General features: G+C 39.1%; 1 protein-coding gene across 1 annotated transcript in view; it reads left to right on the top strand.

The window, feature by feature from the left end:
- LOC133518615 (solute carrier organic anion transporter family member 4A1) overlaps positions 1-15,171 on the top strand; it is a 118,587-nt gene extending 103,416 nt beyond the window's left edge. The window contains exons 8-14 of the mRNA XM_061852287.1: positions 4,592-4,713; positions 5,461-5,706; positions 6,064-6,271; positions 7,439-7,638; positions 8,378-8,522; positions 9,506-9,688; positions 10,257-15,171. Coding sequence (XP_061708271.1) covers positions 4,592-4,713; positions 5,461-5,706; positions 6,064-6,271; positions 7,439-7,638; positions 8,378-8,522; positions 9,506-9,688; positions 10,257-10,503 — 1,351 coding nt within the window. The 3' untranslated portion in view covers positions 10,504-15,171. The remainder of the gene's footprint in view (positions 1-4,591; positions 4,714-5,460; positions 5,707-6,063; positions 6,272-7,438; positions 7,639-8,377; positions 8,523-9,505; positions 9,689-10,256) is intronic.
- The last annotated feature ends 217 nt before the right edge of the window (positions 15,172-15,388 follow it).

Raw genomic sequence — 15,388 nt, 5'->3', positions numbered from 1 at the left:
TGTCGCATGTTACTGGACCTGGGCAAGGGAATAATAAGAAAAATATTTAAATAAAAAAAGTGGATTATTAGTGTAATATTTTACTCAATAGCGGTTTAGATATAAATGTTTTGAAATTGTGATTTTAATTGCAGACCCATAAGTCAAAACAATAAAGACATAAAACCGTTTAATTGTGATTTTAAGACCAATCTTTGCAATTATTTTCTATCGAGCCGATTTCGTTCAGTCATGTATTTTTTTTTTTTTTTTTTATTCATTATTGGGAAACAAACAGCGAAAAATAATACATATGTTTAAACAAATATAGAATACACACAAGCCATAACAGTTTCCACTTATAGAATAATAACATTCTTTGCTGCTCAAACCAGACTTATACAATTTGGTTTCACTTCTATGAAATTGTAAAGTAGGTTTAGGTAAGATTATTAAACTTTAACAACAGAAAAGAAAGACATAATATCTTGCTTATACTAAATTTACATGCAGCTCATTATCTTAGAGAATACAAATCATTAGATTTAATATTTACTACTTTTTTTTTTTCTTTTTTTTTTTGTATCGAGTACAACCACGGTCTTTGAAATATAATTAATATGAACATATATTTTTATTACTTGACTAAAACAAATAGTCTTTCTTAAAAAACTGTTTAAGTAACATCAATTTCGAGGACATTGGGTGTTGACAGCCTCTTAAAGGTAGACCTCCACAGGGCCGTATCGCACGCATCGCACGCATCGCGCGCAACGCATCAGTGGACGGACTTTTGTGACTTTCTACAGGGTATTTATTTAGTCACCTGCAATAGATTAGATTAGGGTTGCCAGAGCTCAACGAGGAGTGGGAGGGGGTTAGGGTCGGCAACGCGCATGTAACTCCTCTGGAGTTGCAGGCGTACATAGGCTACGGATACTGCTTACCATCAGGCGGGCCGTATGCTTGTTTGCCACCGACATAGTATAAAAAAAAAAATAGATGAATATATAGGTATTAACTTTTACTATGAGACTTATCCTGAAATCGCGAAAAAAACTTGCTGTTTCATACAATTTGGCTTTCTGACCTTGGCCATTTTGTATGGGAGAGTAATTTTTTTTTCGTGATTTCGCGGTTGGTCAGGTAGTAAAAGTTGCTTAGTATGACCTATATATTTATCCCGTAAATTAATAAAAAAAAAATATTCAGTAACTTCATAACTTAACAATATGCAGGTTGGCGTCTCTTTTTAAGTATACAAGATACCTTTTTTTTTTTTTTTCTAGGGGGGGAAATGCATTCCGCATACCACCCGGGTGCGGGGGGTGACCCGAGTGGTTATGTGGCAAGAGATACCGCTCTTCCTTACTGGTTTGCTAATTACCAATAACAAAACAACGGTTAAAAGAAACATAAATAAAACTAAAAAATTAAATTTAGTTACATTTAAATTTACGTTGCAGGAACTTTGAATTTTATTAAATAGAAAGGAGCTAAATAACTAATTGACAGGTCAATAAATTATTGTGACAAAATAAACACCTTAAAAATCCGTTGTGTGCGATGCGTCCGATGCGTGTGATGCGGCCCTGTGGACGTCTACGTAAAATGACCGCTAGATAGATATATATTTAGTAAATAAAATAATACCAAATGGGACCTGTAACCCTAGTGTAAATATTTTCGACAGCGAAACGTGACGTACGCGTTTGCGTTAAGTGTCATTTTGTATGAGATTTTTGACTTTCCAAAACGTCCCGCTTGGCGCGCTGTTCAAAAACCCATACAAAATGAGACTTATGCGTGACGTACGCGTTTGCGTTAAGTCTCATTTTGTATGGGTTTTTGAACAGCGCGCCAAGCGGGACGTTTTGGAAAGTCAAAAATCTCATACAAAATGACACTTAACGCAAACGCGTACGTCACGTTTCGCTGTCGAAAATATTTACACTAGGGGTACTGATGGCTACTAAGTAAGATGACAATCGCTGATAGAAAACGCCAATCGAAAACTTGAATAATGTATAAAAATGTTCACGCGACTTTTCATAACGTCTATCGCCGCGATACATTTTTTCTGTTCAATATTATTTTTGAATGCTATAAATCTTTTTTTAGCATCTGTTTTTCTTCAAACACCTAGCACCTGTATTTATCGAAACGACTATCTTCGCAAAGAGCGGTCTGTCGGCAATGTATGTATGTCACTTTATTGCACAGTACCTGGGCGACCGAGCTTTGCTCGGTTATAACTATTTATTGTAATATGGTGGTGTATAGGTGATAATCTTAACTACATTTTTTTACTAAATGAAACTTGTCTAAAACAATAAAAATTAAAAATTATATATAAACTTGAACATATAAAAAAAAAACAAAAGTTAGTCACCGGGCGAGATTCGAACCCGTAACACTCGTTTCTAGCCGTCCGCGTACCAATTCTGCGTCGAAAGAAAAAAGCATGAAAACTCGAAAACACGCGTTTTCCCAAACATAAGACTAATCTAGATCGATTGTATACCCCCAAAAACCCCCATATACCACAGAGAAATCGTTAGAGCCGTTTCCGAGATCACAGAAATATATATATATATATATATATATATATATGTATACAAAAATTGCTCGTTTAAAGGTATAAGATAAACAGGACAATAGTAGCTTGTGTCGTAAATAAAGTTTCTACAGAAACTTATTTAATTTATTATTGTGTTGATTCTACAGCTTGCTTATTTAAATAATCTCCGCCAAACCCACTTTGTCAGTAGAAAAAGGCGCGAAATTCAAATTTTTTCTATGGGAGGACAACTTCGTGCATACTCGTACATTTTTTTAATTTGTCGCCTTTTCTACTGACCTAAATGGCTATCCAAACTACATATTACCTACTTATATTTAGACTAAGTATGTTTTGGACGAGGTTACAACATTGCAGTTTCACTCTTTCACTTGATTACAAAAAAAATATTTTATTATAGCTAATCGTCTTAAGATAGTCTTAGTTGTACTTTGAATTCACTTTTTCACAGATCGGTGTGGAACTAGATTTCTAGACTTTATTATTCTAAGTCCATTACATAATATTGATCAGTAGCTGTACAATCTATGCATGCTCGCACGCAACTCATTTAGCTGTCCAATAATCAACGCCGAGTGTACGTCAAACATCTGAGCGTCTGCATCTCGATTGCTGAGCAAACCGCATACGCGGAAATACTCAAGTTGAGCGACTACACGCTCAGTGTGCGTTGAGTAATTGAACGTTGAGTGCTTGAGGAATCTGTAGTCAGTTTAGGAAGAAAAAAATTAAACTATTTATTGTTGGATGTACCTTTACCCTTAGTCAATTTTTGTCGCCTAATACTCGTAACATGCGATATAATTTTCACTGTAACATAACGAATAGGAGGTACAGTCAAGGTATTAAATATGACACGGACAAAGTGCCAAAAATATGTATACACGACCTTATTGCCTGACAAGACAAGAATGATAGAATCATCTGAGCTACTGTTTCATTTTCAAATTAAATATGTAAGGTCTTCTGCTTGCTATTTTAATTAGTTACCTAGAGACGGACCATACTTAGTATGGAGATTATAGGCACTACTACTATCTACTTTTCTTATTTAATTCATTGTAATTCTTACTACCTACCGAGCTTGTGCAAAGTTAACGTGCGTAGTCTCATCATCATCTTTCTTACGTTGTTCGGCATTTTTCCACGGCTCATATGAGCCTGGGGTCTGCTAGGCAACTAATTCCAAGAATTGGCGTAAGCACAAGTTTTTGCGAAAGGGATTGCCATCTGACCTTCCAACCCAGGGGGTAAACTAGAGCTTATTGGGATTAGTCCGGTTTCCGCACGATGATATTCTTCACCGAAAAGCGACTGGTAAATATCAAATTCGGGTCTCTATTGTTTCCCATAAAGTTTTAAGTCATAATGTATTGTTTGTCCGCATTTTCGTTAGTCATAATTTGGTTTTTCTCAGAAACGCGTAACTTTTCAGGATTGCCATAAAACAAACCTAACCTAACCTAACCTATCTATAGGATAATCTAAGGAAATTCCTGAAAAGTTAACGGTTTCAGAGTTATGACTAATGATAATATGACTATCATTACATTATGACTTTCAATAATTATGTCAAACAAAGGGATCCCATCAAATTCCGTTCCGAAAAACTCATAGGTACGAGCCGGAGTTTGAACCCGCGACCTCCGGATTGCAAGTCGCACCCTCTTACCGCTAGGTCACCAGCGCTTCAGTTATCACGTTACTTATTGTTTACGCGCCTACCTACTTAACAGAGTTTTATTTTTTGTTTAATACAAAAACTTCCAATAATTAAATATTTCTTATACAAATACTACCTACCTACTTACAATACAATACAAATATTCTTTATTGCTCACCAATATGAAAGAACATAATGACATACAAATTAAACATCGGCTTAGACTATGGTAGACAACGGGCGGTCTTATCGCTAAAGAGCGATCTCTTCCAGACAACCTACCTAAACAACCTACTTACTTAAAGTTGGCTTATAAATCTACTTTACCTTTGTGATAAAGTACTAATGAAAAGCCTTTCCTTTTTCAGCCTCGGCATAACGCCAGTGAGCTCAGTTTGGATTGGCGCGTGGTGGGTCGGGTTTCTGCTGTCAGCTTTACTCTGCCTCATTGTAGCAGTGCCACTGCTGGCATTCCCCTATGAGCTACCAGGTAACTTTGTAACTAACTATACATCATACCGAAAAAACGTCCTAACATCCTCAAAAGAACTGACCGACCTCATCTATTTACCAGTTACCACACAGCGTGACCTCCTACAACACAATATACCTAATACTAAGTATCTATCTTCTTCTACCTTCATACCTTGTCCTAGTAAAATACAAATAGGTATATGTATGTATATTCGAAAATTAAAGCATCAAGAATACATTCCTGATCACCATATAAGTCAAAAGACATCCACTAGGCATCACCCCAAAGATCTCCACAAACACCAGTTGTATGCTGATTCATCCAAGGGGCCTCATAATCCTTATCAGATCATCTTTCCATCTCGTTTAATATTACTTATTATAAAGTAAAATTACTTGCTGAAACTATTGTAGGGCTGATTTTCTCATTGCGTTTGAAGGTTTTCTTTGGCTACAACTTCCAATCTACACGGAAACAGGCACAACGAATAGCCAGGATAAATTATAAGGGTCCAAGATCCACTTCTATAGTTTCTCTTAAGACCTTCGCTAGACTACACCATACTACAAAAATAAAGTCCTTCTGTACATACCTATATATATATATGCTCTAAAATAGCTACTAGAATAAGCTGTGGTTACCTAGCTATCTCTGGACAATCCCTTAATTTTAAGTCCACTACAGACGGATTTTTGATGACCATCCGATGACAATGGGGTCTGTTGGTGATCCTAAATATAAAAAAACAATCCTACGTTCCAGGTGCTGAAGAAATCCGCAACTCCAAAGTCTCCGAAGCCCACGAATCAGCCTCCAAATCCGCCGCCTTCAGCTCGCTCCGAGAGCTGCCCCGAGCGGCTACAGCGCTACTCCGGAACCCCACGTTCCTGTTCCTGAACCTGGCGGGCGCCAGCGAGGGCATGCTGATATCTGGCTTCGCCGCGTTCCTGCCCAAGCTGATAGAGAACCAGTTCGCGGTTAGCGCGTCAGAGGCTGCTCTGTTGTTAGGTAAGATTTGTAAGCCAGGTTGAGAGTTGACTGAAAGTGATGAGTTGATGACGGATATTACTCGGTAAAACTGCTGCAGGATTGACTGATATAATTAATTTAGGGTCATGTCATATTTAGGGCAGCAAAACATAATGTTTTTTAGTTAAAGTAGTAAATCCATCTACTTAGAACAGTTATTAAGTAGTACCTGTAAAAAATAACATGCCTCCGTTCTTTCATCTCTTTCCTCTGAATGAGACAGATACCAATCTGTTTTTGTCTCAGTTTAGCGTCCACATTCACTGTTTCGCTCCCTCTGCGACCTTCCTTCGGTTTCGAGAAAAGCAATTCCTAACAGAAGAATTCCATTTCCAGGTGTTATCACAGTCCCCGCTGGCGGAGGTGGAACATTCCTCGGAGGCTGGCTGGTCAAGCGCTGGAACCTCGCCTGTGCCGGCATCATCAAGTTATGTGTAGCGGCCACATTGGTTGCTGCTGCCTTTACGTTTAGCTTCGTGCTGACGTGTGACGATTATCCGTTTGCTGGCGTCACTGTGGGATATAACTCGCCTAGTGTGCCTGGGTTAGTTATTTAGTTGTTTTGTACATTATCGCTAGTATTGTGATATGTGTTGTGGAGAAGCGCTGGTGGCCTAGCGGTAAGAGCGTGCGACTTTCAATCCGGAGGTCGCGGGGCCAAACCCCGGCTCGTACCAATGAGTTTTTCGGGACTTATGTATGAAATATCATTTGTAAGTCGCTTTTCGATGAAGGACAACATCGTGAGGAAACCGGACTAATCCCAATAAAGCCTAGTTTACCCTCTGGGTTGGAAGTCGCTTTCGTAAAAACTACGCCAATTCTGGGGATTCGTTGTCAAGCGGATCCCAGGCTTTCGTGGCATGAGCCGTGGCAAAATGCCGGGACAGCGTGAGGAAGAAGAAAATTATCAAGATATGTGTTACAGCAACTTTGGTCCTTATTGGGAATGAGTCGCCTAGCGTGCCGCGGTAAGTTCTTTGCCAGGAAGAGTTCCGCTTTACAAAATATTCTTTTCCGAGAGCATATGCACGCGTTACACTTTAAATTTTTAATTAGAAAGGGTAAGGGACTAGAGGGTGTAAGGGTACTTGCAGCGAATTCCCATACTGTTTCTCGTCCCTCGAGAAAAATAAATGTAGGGTATTTGACTACTAGTCAAACCAGTTTCTTTTTTCGAACTGTCAAAACGATTTTGCTACCATGGAATTTATATGGAACACTGGCATGTGACGTCACAATCAAATCAGTTACTCTTATTAGTTGTATACGGGTTTTAAAATAGAAATTGTGTCTAAAAATAACTGCTGTGTACGTTTCTCTATTAAAATAATTTTTACAGTACATATGGTGCTACTTTACCGCACTAGTGCGAAAATTAGCATATTACGTTACTGTATCAAACATTTAAAGAGTCATATGTACTGTAAAACGTTGTACGATACATGTGCGAATAGGTAATTCGAAACTCGTGTCGATTTAAAACACTCCCTTCGGTCGTGTTTTAATTTATCGCCACTCGTTTCGAATTTCCTATTTTTCGCACTTGTATCGTAATGTACTAATTTTAAATACAGTCAAATACCCTATTATAATAGTTCCTTCAATTTCTCTAAACCCCAATTGGGATCGAAGAATATACATACAAAAAAAACAAAGATAAGTAACTCTAAACACTCACCTACTTCTGCATTTTCAAATGAATCCCCAGCTCTGACCGATTGGCGGCGGCCTGCAACACGAACTGCGGGTGCTCGGGCTCGGCGTTCGCGCCGGTGTGCGGCGCCGACGGGCTGGCGTACTACTCGCCGTGCCACGCCGGCTGCGCCCGCGGCGCGCTGGCCGGCGCGGCGCGGCTGTACAGCGACTGCGCTTGCATCGCCAATGGGACCTCCTTGTATAGTGTTCCAGGTATGTAATTAAAGGTATTCGTATGTATGTATGTATATACTTTATTGTACATAGAAATAAAAACACGAAAAACACAGTTACAGAGTAAATTAAATACAACAAAGGCGAACTTATCCCTGTATGGGATTCGTTGATGGTTTGTTCTCCTTGTGAATGAGGACTTAACTAACTTGGTTGGTAACGACTGAAAATGAGTCTTGGCCTCCGACACACGTCATCCTCCTGTGGACTTAAATCACATTATTGATGTAGGTACGTAAAAAATAAAACTCCGGATTAATTTGTTGATATTCTATAACTCTTAAGAACAGGGATCTCCAAACTTTTTGCCTCGAAAATCAAAGTCCAGGCTTTTAACTCCTCGCTTCCATTCCTCAAGGATTCCTCATTCTTAAAGGGTTAGTTAAGTTGCAGATTTTTTAATACCACGTCATTGGCAGACTAACATACGGCCCACCTGATGGTAAGCAATCAGCATATCGTAAGCCAATGGACTCCTGCAACTCCAGGGGTGTTACATGCACGTTGCCGACCCTTTAAAAACCTGTACACTCCTTTTTAGGAGAAACCCCTTACTGTAGCCCCCCGAGAAAACCTCGGCAGGGGGCTCATTCCCCAGCCGAAGCGTCCGCTGGAGGAAATTCCTCTTAAATCGCAGATTTCTGCTGAAAGCGGAATTACTGAGCATTAGTTATCGCTGATTCTTTTATCTCAAGAACATTTTATTTGTATTTTCCAGATTCGAACGTATCAGTCCCGTACGAAGCCATCAACAGCATCTGCAGCTCATCCTGCCCGTATCTGTGGCTGTTCGTCTTCCTCTCTTTCTGCGTCATGCTGTTCACATTTATAGCTACCATGCCTGCACTTTCTGCAACGCTAAGGTAAGTAATAACGAAGAAGAATAAATGTTTAATCATAGATAGCAATACCTAAGCAGAAGGCATATCACGAACCACTTCGTTCTTACGCCAAAATATGCAAGAGCGATAGAGAGACAGATAACGAAATTAATGTTCGCAGTAGGCCCTCACTATCAGTATCATAATGTTGAAAAGGGGGGAAAACCTGATAGTGGTATTTCTCCAAATGCTTGGGAAATAAAGTGCAAATTCTGTTTGACAATTTGTGTGTAAAACAGTTGGGGGTAAATATTAGGCACACACACTGATCACAAAGATTCACACTGTGTCGTGACTCCAACTTCACGAATTTCCGGATAATTTCACAATGCACTCTAAATACTTTAGGTACATCTTCTAAAGCTTCCGAAGGTAATTTAGACCGAACACATATTATTAACACAGCAACTGACACGCCCTCGCCAGACATAATAGAAAACTTTGGAACAGGTTATCTGGAACCAAAGGAATTCAAAGATCGCTAATTCAAAGCACTACCCTTGTTGAGCTCCATAATCCGACACATGGGGATGGTCGAAAGAACTCTTGAGTAGGCAAAAGGCTAATCTTAATTGCACAAAAGATCCCGATGGGTCGAAGTGGAACCGCATCGGCCCCCAAAATTATAAGAGGAGATAAGATATTTCGACGACCGGTCTGGCCTAGTGGGTAGTGACCCTGCCTACGAAGCTGATGGTCCCGGGTTCAAATCCTGGTAAGGGCATGTATTCGTGTGATGAGCATGGATATTTGTTCCTGAGTCATGGGTGTTTTCTATGTATTTAAGTATTTATAAATATTTATAAATTATATATATCGTTGTCTAAGTACCCTCAACACAAGCCTTATTGAGCTTACTGTGGGACTTAGTCAATTTGTGTAATAATGTCCTATAATATAAAAAAAAAGATATACATGACCAGTTTAATATAGGTATCTTTATTGTAAATGGTTCATCTTTACAGATGCGTGCGCGAAGACCAGCGTTCTTTCGCCCTCGGTATCCAATGGATCAAGGTCCGTCTTCTGGGTACCATCCCAGCTCCATTACTCTTCGGGTTCCTCATCGATTTATCGTGTTCCCTGTGGGCGCGGACCTGCGACCGCTCTGGGGCTTGCTTGCTTTATGATAACTACAATATGAGCAGGTTAGTTACACTATCTAGTGCGTTATACGACGTTTTGACGACCGGTTTGGCCTAGTGGGTAGTGACCCTGCCTACGAAGCTGATGGTCCCGGGTTCAAATCCTGGTAAGGGCATTTATTCGTGTGATGAGCATGGATATTTGTTCCTGAGTCATGGGTGTTTTCTATGTATTTAAGTATTTATAAATATTTATATATTATATATATCGTTGTCTAAGTACCCTCAACACAAGCCTTATTGAGCTTACTGTGGAACTTAGTCAATTTGTGTAATAATGTCGTATAATATTTATTTATTATTTATATGACTTATATGAGATAATGCTTATCCATCACCCCTCTGTCAGCTACTCTTATCGATTTGCGGAAAATTCCTGTAAATTACTACTTTTATTTTACTCCTTAGCATTTCCTTAGCAAATCCTTGGAGTTTATCGATCGACTACCTTTGATTTTCGCTTGATCTATACATATACATAATGTACAGCTTATACATATAACCACATAATAACCTCTGATTACTTGCATCGTGCCATGGAATTGACATTATTAAATAACGCATTTTTCAGGTACATGCTAGCCCTAGCCCTCCTAGGCAAGCTCTGTTCTCTTCTCTTCTTCTTCCTAGCCTGGTGGTTCTACCGACCGCCAGGCGGCAAGACCGGCAACGCCGTCGTACCTTCTGTAGACCTTGTGGTCTGCGCCGAGAAGACCAACGGGGTTGCCAACGGTAATGTTGCTAACAATGTTGCCAACGGAGACAAAGTGGGGAACGGGTATTGTAACGCGGCGTTGGAGTGTAGTGAGCATTTGTAAGACTATTGGTGTTTGGTAAAGGACTTTTTAAGTAGCCTGGTTTGGTAATGGAAGTTAAGATATTCTGATTTTGGCACCCTTTGATACGAATAGCATTATACTATTTTATAAAGAATTTACATAGGCAGTAAAGGCAAAAGGTAACAGTGAACCTCGCTGGAATAAATAATGGATATGTTGAATTATGTTTTACACAAGTTAAAGCGTTTTCTGAATATTCAACATAGGTACCTATAACTACAACACACTTTGTTCTAACATACTTAAACTCTTTTTGTTTAACACACTTTGTTTTGTTTGTTTTGTCTATAACATATTTTGTTCATAAGCGCGGTGGCGGGGCAAGACCAACATTTTATGTGGGCTAGGTACATTTAGCGAGGCCCTCTGGTGGCGCAAGAAATAACGAACATTTTTATGTTGTGTCCGAGATATTATACTCATTTGAGGCGCGAGGCCTCTCGGACCGCGAGGCCCCTCGGACCGCGAGGCCGTAGGCGGAGGCCCACGTCGCCCACGCCTAACGCCGCCTCTGCAATATTACTATTGTAATATGCCTACTTTAATAATAAACTATCTTTATCTTTCTTTTTAATTGTTATTTAATTTCAAGGGGTTGCTAGATTTAGATTTGTCTTGGCTCACAAGGTACATTTATTACCTAAAAATACCTAATACTTAAGTATCCAGTATTTTATATTTAGGTAAACAGGTGAATGGTAATTTTACCAATTTTGAATCCTTTTGTTTTAAGTAGCTTTGCGCGAAAGTCGGTATAAATAAGTCAATTTTATCGATACGTTGTAACTATTTATTGTTCTAAAATTATTGATAAATTGGTACTAATAATTATCATAAGGTACATACCTAAATACCAGTCGCAAATTGCATTATAAGTTAGTACCCTTTGGGAACTTGAGAAAAATGTGGGTAGTTTAAAAAAAATAGATTTCAAAAACTTTAACGAGGTCATTTATAGTAATGTTTTTTGATCATAGTGATTCGGCGTAATAAAAGTGATCAATTATGCAAGTTAAAAAAATAAGCTTATGTAATCTAACGAAAACTAGAACTGCAATATTTTGATTTATTAACCTTTTAGATGCCAATGACGGATATATCCGCACCGTAGGTCCAACGCCGAAGACGGATTAATCCGTCACAGATCACAGAACTTTATGCATACGCCATGTTAATACATGGCGTATGCATAAAGTTCAATTTCAATTTTGACACTTCGGTGCCGTGGCGTCCGAGTGACAGCTTTTGTGCTTGACACGGCGTCGGATTTATTTGACGGTTTTTACTGTTATTTAGAACTACCCTCGATTTATTCAAAATATTTTAACGCATGTACATTAATCATTCCAAACATTCTTAGGGACCTCCTGGGCTCCTGACTTGTCAGTGCAGTATCGATATACAATATTACGCAGTATTTTATTTGGCTTGGGGGCCTAGCCAAGATGGCAATGGTTCACAGAGAAACGAAACGAAACACTCTGTCTCTATCCCACTAATATGGAAGAGTGATAAAGAGACAATAGCATTTCGTTTTCTGCTAAGGATTGTCATCTTGGCTACACCTCTTGATCGGCATCCGCATCAATCGGGTATTCAGGTAGCAGTACTAATTTTGCACCGATTCCTTACTGCCAAGTCAGGAAGGGCTTATTGCACTTATCCTGCCGTCGCGCCCGAACAAGGTCGTTTTCGGCTTCACGAAATATAAGAACATCGTTAACAATATATGACATGTAAAAAATATTTTGTCTCTAATTGCCTAAAATGTTTCATATTTGATGTTGGCAGTATTTTTTTACATCAAAAAACATTGTAAATGATTTGCTAATATTTCGTGAAACGGAAAACGATCCTTTAGCCCGATATCGGTTCCGACGACGGCTTCGCCGTCACGGTCGGTCGTTCGCTGTCCGAAGGCAGGATAAGTAGTTATAATAAGCACCTTAGGTTAGGCAAAGATTCATTCATTGTAATGTATAAAATCTAAGACATATTCGTGCCTCGGATTTGACAGTGTAGGTGGCACTATTCAGTCTGTACATTATGCGGTAACTGTCACAATCAAGTTTCCTAAAAGCCTACCGCGAACACTGAAGTTCGCGAATTGCCGGCATCTTTCTTTGTCACTCTAATTACGTCTTAATTGGAGCAAATGAGAAAGATGCCCGCCGTTTGCCCCTCAGTGGTGTTGTGGTAATATGGCGCCATATAACGCCATCTGCAGGTGTCAAACTCAGAGGCACGATTTTTTCGTAGAGTTCGGTCAAGGAATTTAATTTCAGCACCATTTCGTTCCTTGTTACAGTGACAATAGTATGAGGTCCCTAACGACTTTCATATTGATTGTCACTGTGACAAGTTACGAAATGGTACTGAAATGATATTATTTGACACAATCAATGAATATTTGAATAAGGTCTGATTTTTCAAACATCAGATAAAATTATCCGTCTGCCTCTTTCTTTCACAAGCAAGAAGAAAAAGAGAGTGTTATCTTTATCTAACAGATATTTTATCTGATGTTTGAAAAATCAGACCTAAGCCGTTTTAATTGTAAAGTATCTGTGATGTGTAGTTTTAACGATATTTATGTAACCGTTCATATTACTTTAGGGTTTTTAAAGTTGTATTATATTTGATTATTAATTAAGCGTGTGTAATTTTATAAAAATATTAATTGACACTTATAGTGTTTTATACGAGTTAATAGATTATCGGACTTGGTTAACTTTTACTAAGCCATTTTCAACACATGTTTCCCGAGATTAAGACCTTTTTTGAAGAATTTTTTGACCATAACCTACAACCGAGTTCGTTTCTCTATTATTTTCCTTTGATCGCCAAGAACGCCTTTACACGCGAACGGGAAACGTCATGACGTGTATCCGCGTCAAGAATGAATAGATAAGTAAATTCTGTAATGCAAATAATATGATTCTGTAATTAATTATTATTCTAGTCCTTAGCTGCTACTAAGTTCTGATTTTAAATAGATGTATAATCGAACATAATTTCGTCCACGGCGGAAAATTGATAAGTCGAGAGAAAAATATGCAGAAATTTTAACCTTATGTACTTAACTGTATTTTAAGTTCAAATTTCTTTAATTTATATCTCGAGTTATCAATTTCTTCCCGCCGTGTCCCGAATTAGACTATCTTTTTATGAATTTCGGAGCTTTGCGTGTGGTGTTAAAGCAAGTTTTTGGAGACCGGGCTTGGCAATCAAAGGGTTAAATGTAAAACATAAAATAATCCAAATTTTGCTGCGCTAAGCAAAACAATTAAACCTAAGGTAAATACTAGACTAGAAAAGTACAATGTGTAACGGCACAATTTTAATATATTTAATCGGATATAATTATTTGGCCACTTATTTATGAAGGTTTGTTGTTATTTTACGATGTAATTGTGGTACGACGTATGAGTATATGACATTGTATTTTCGTTGCTAGAAATTGTAATACATACAAATGAATTAGAGCGAATAGAAGTTCTGTACCTTTGCATAATTTTAGCCAGACATCTATGTCTGGCTATCTATATTAAATATGTTATGTAAATCTTCATACCAAGTTTTTAGTTTTATGTGGCCTGTTGAGGTGGCTTTTTGGCGAAGGGTCCGTGTGACTTTTAAGAGGAAAGGGGACGGCCGTTTTTCCTATAAACGAAGTCCACATTTTCCTCTCTAGATTAAAAAATATCTTCATCTATGATGAAAATATATTTAAAGGGAAATATATTTACGTAATAAAATATAAATATATTTGATGGAAAATATATTTACGTAATTTGATGTATTATTATTCATTATTATTCAGAGCCCAGTGTGTCCCACTGCTGGGCAAAGGCCTCCCCCCTCTTTTTCCATTCATCTCTGTTTTGGGCTATATCTGGTCAGCCTCTCAAAAAGGAGTCCAAGTTATCCCGCCATCGCCGACGAGGTCTACCGGCTCCTTGGTAAGACTCGTGGGGCTCCCACTCAGTGGTTATCGTGGCCCACAAGTCGTTCGGCATTCGGCAGACATGACCAGCCCAGTCCCATTTCAAGCCGCTTTCCGAGCTACGTCTATTATTTGAGTCTTGGAGCGCAGCGTGGTGTTTCGGACTTGATCCCTTAACCTTTTGAACGCCACGCCTTTTGCACGGGGCGCGTAATCGTGAATCTTGTCAGTACGCATGAAGGTTGATATTGGGCTGTAGCCGCGCGCGTCATATGACGTCTTTGGCGGTCAAAAAGTTAATTTAACTCCTAATATGCTGCGCTCCATGGCTTTCTAGCAAACCCCGAGTTTGGACTTCTGAGCTTCCGTCAGACCAGGTCTGAGCCTACGTTTCAGTGACAGAGGTAGGTCTCCCTTCATCAGGTGTTTCATGGACCAATAGCTTTTCCAGGCGTTGTCGGTGCGTCTTTGGACCTCTTTGTCCTGTCGCGCCTGTAAAGAGACTATTTGACCCAGATAAAGGTATTCTTGGACATATGCGATGTGTTCTCCGTTTATCTCAATCCCACGTTTTGTGCTGTTAGTCATGACCTTGGTCTTTGACATACCTATTCATCTTCAGTCCAACAAATTTTTCAATAATGTTCATATCCAGAGAGGAAAATGGGAACTACGTTTGTTGAAGGTTTTCAGAGTAAAGAGGCTTATATAAGAGCGAAGGCGATAACATGGGAAAATGCTTCTGTAGCGATAAGCGCCTATACGAACAGAGAACCCTTCTACGGGTCACTAGCAGTGAATGTGTTAGGGCCACCCCACACTAGCGTCTCCCGAGCGTCGCCGTCTAGTTAACTCTGTGCCTGATGCTCGACGCCATTTTACATAGCGCTGACTACACGCCGACGCTCAAAAGACGCT

This window comes from Cydia pomonella, chromosome 6 (genome assembly GCF_033807575.1).
Source record: "Cydia pomonella isolate Wapato2018A chromosome 6, ilCydPomo1, whole genome shotgun sequence".
In the NCBI taxonomy this organism is placed as follows: Eukaryota; Metazoa; Arthropoda; class Insecta; order Lepidoptera; family Tortricidae; genus Cydia; species Cydia pomonella.
This window is presented reverse-complemented; position numbering and strand designations above follow the sequence as displayed.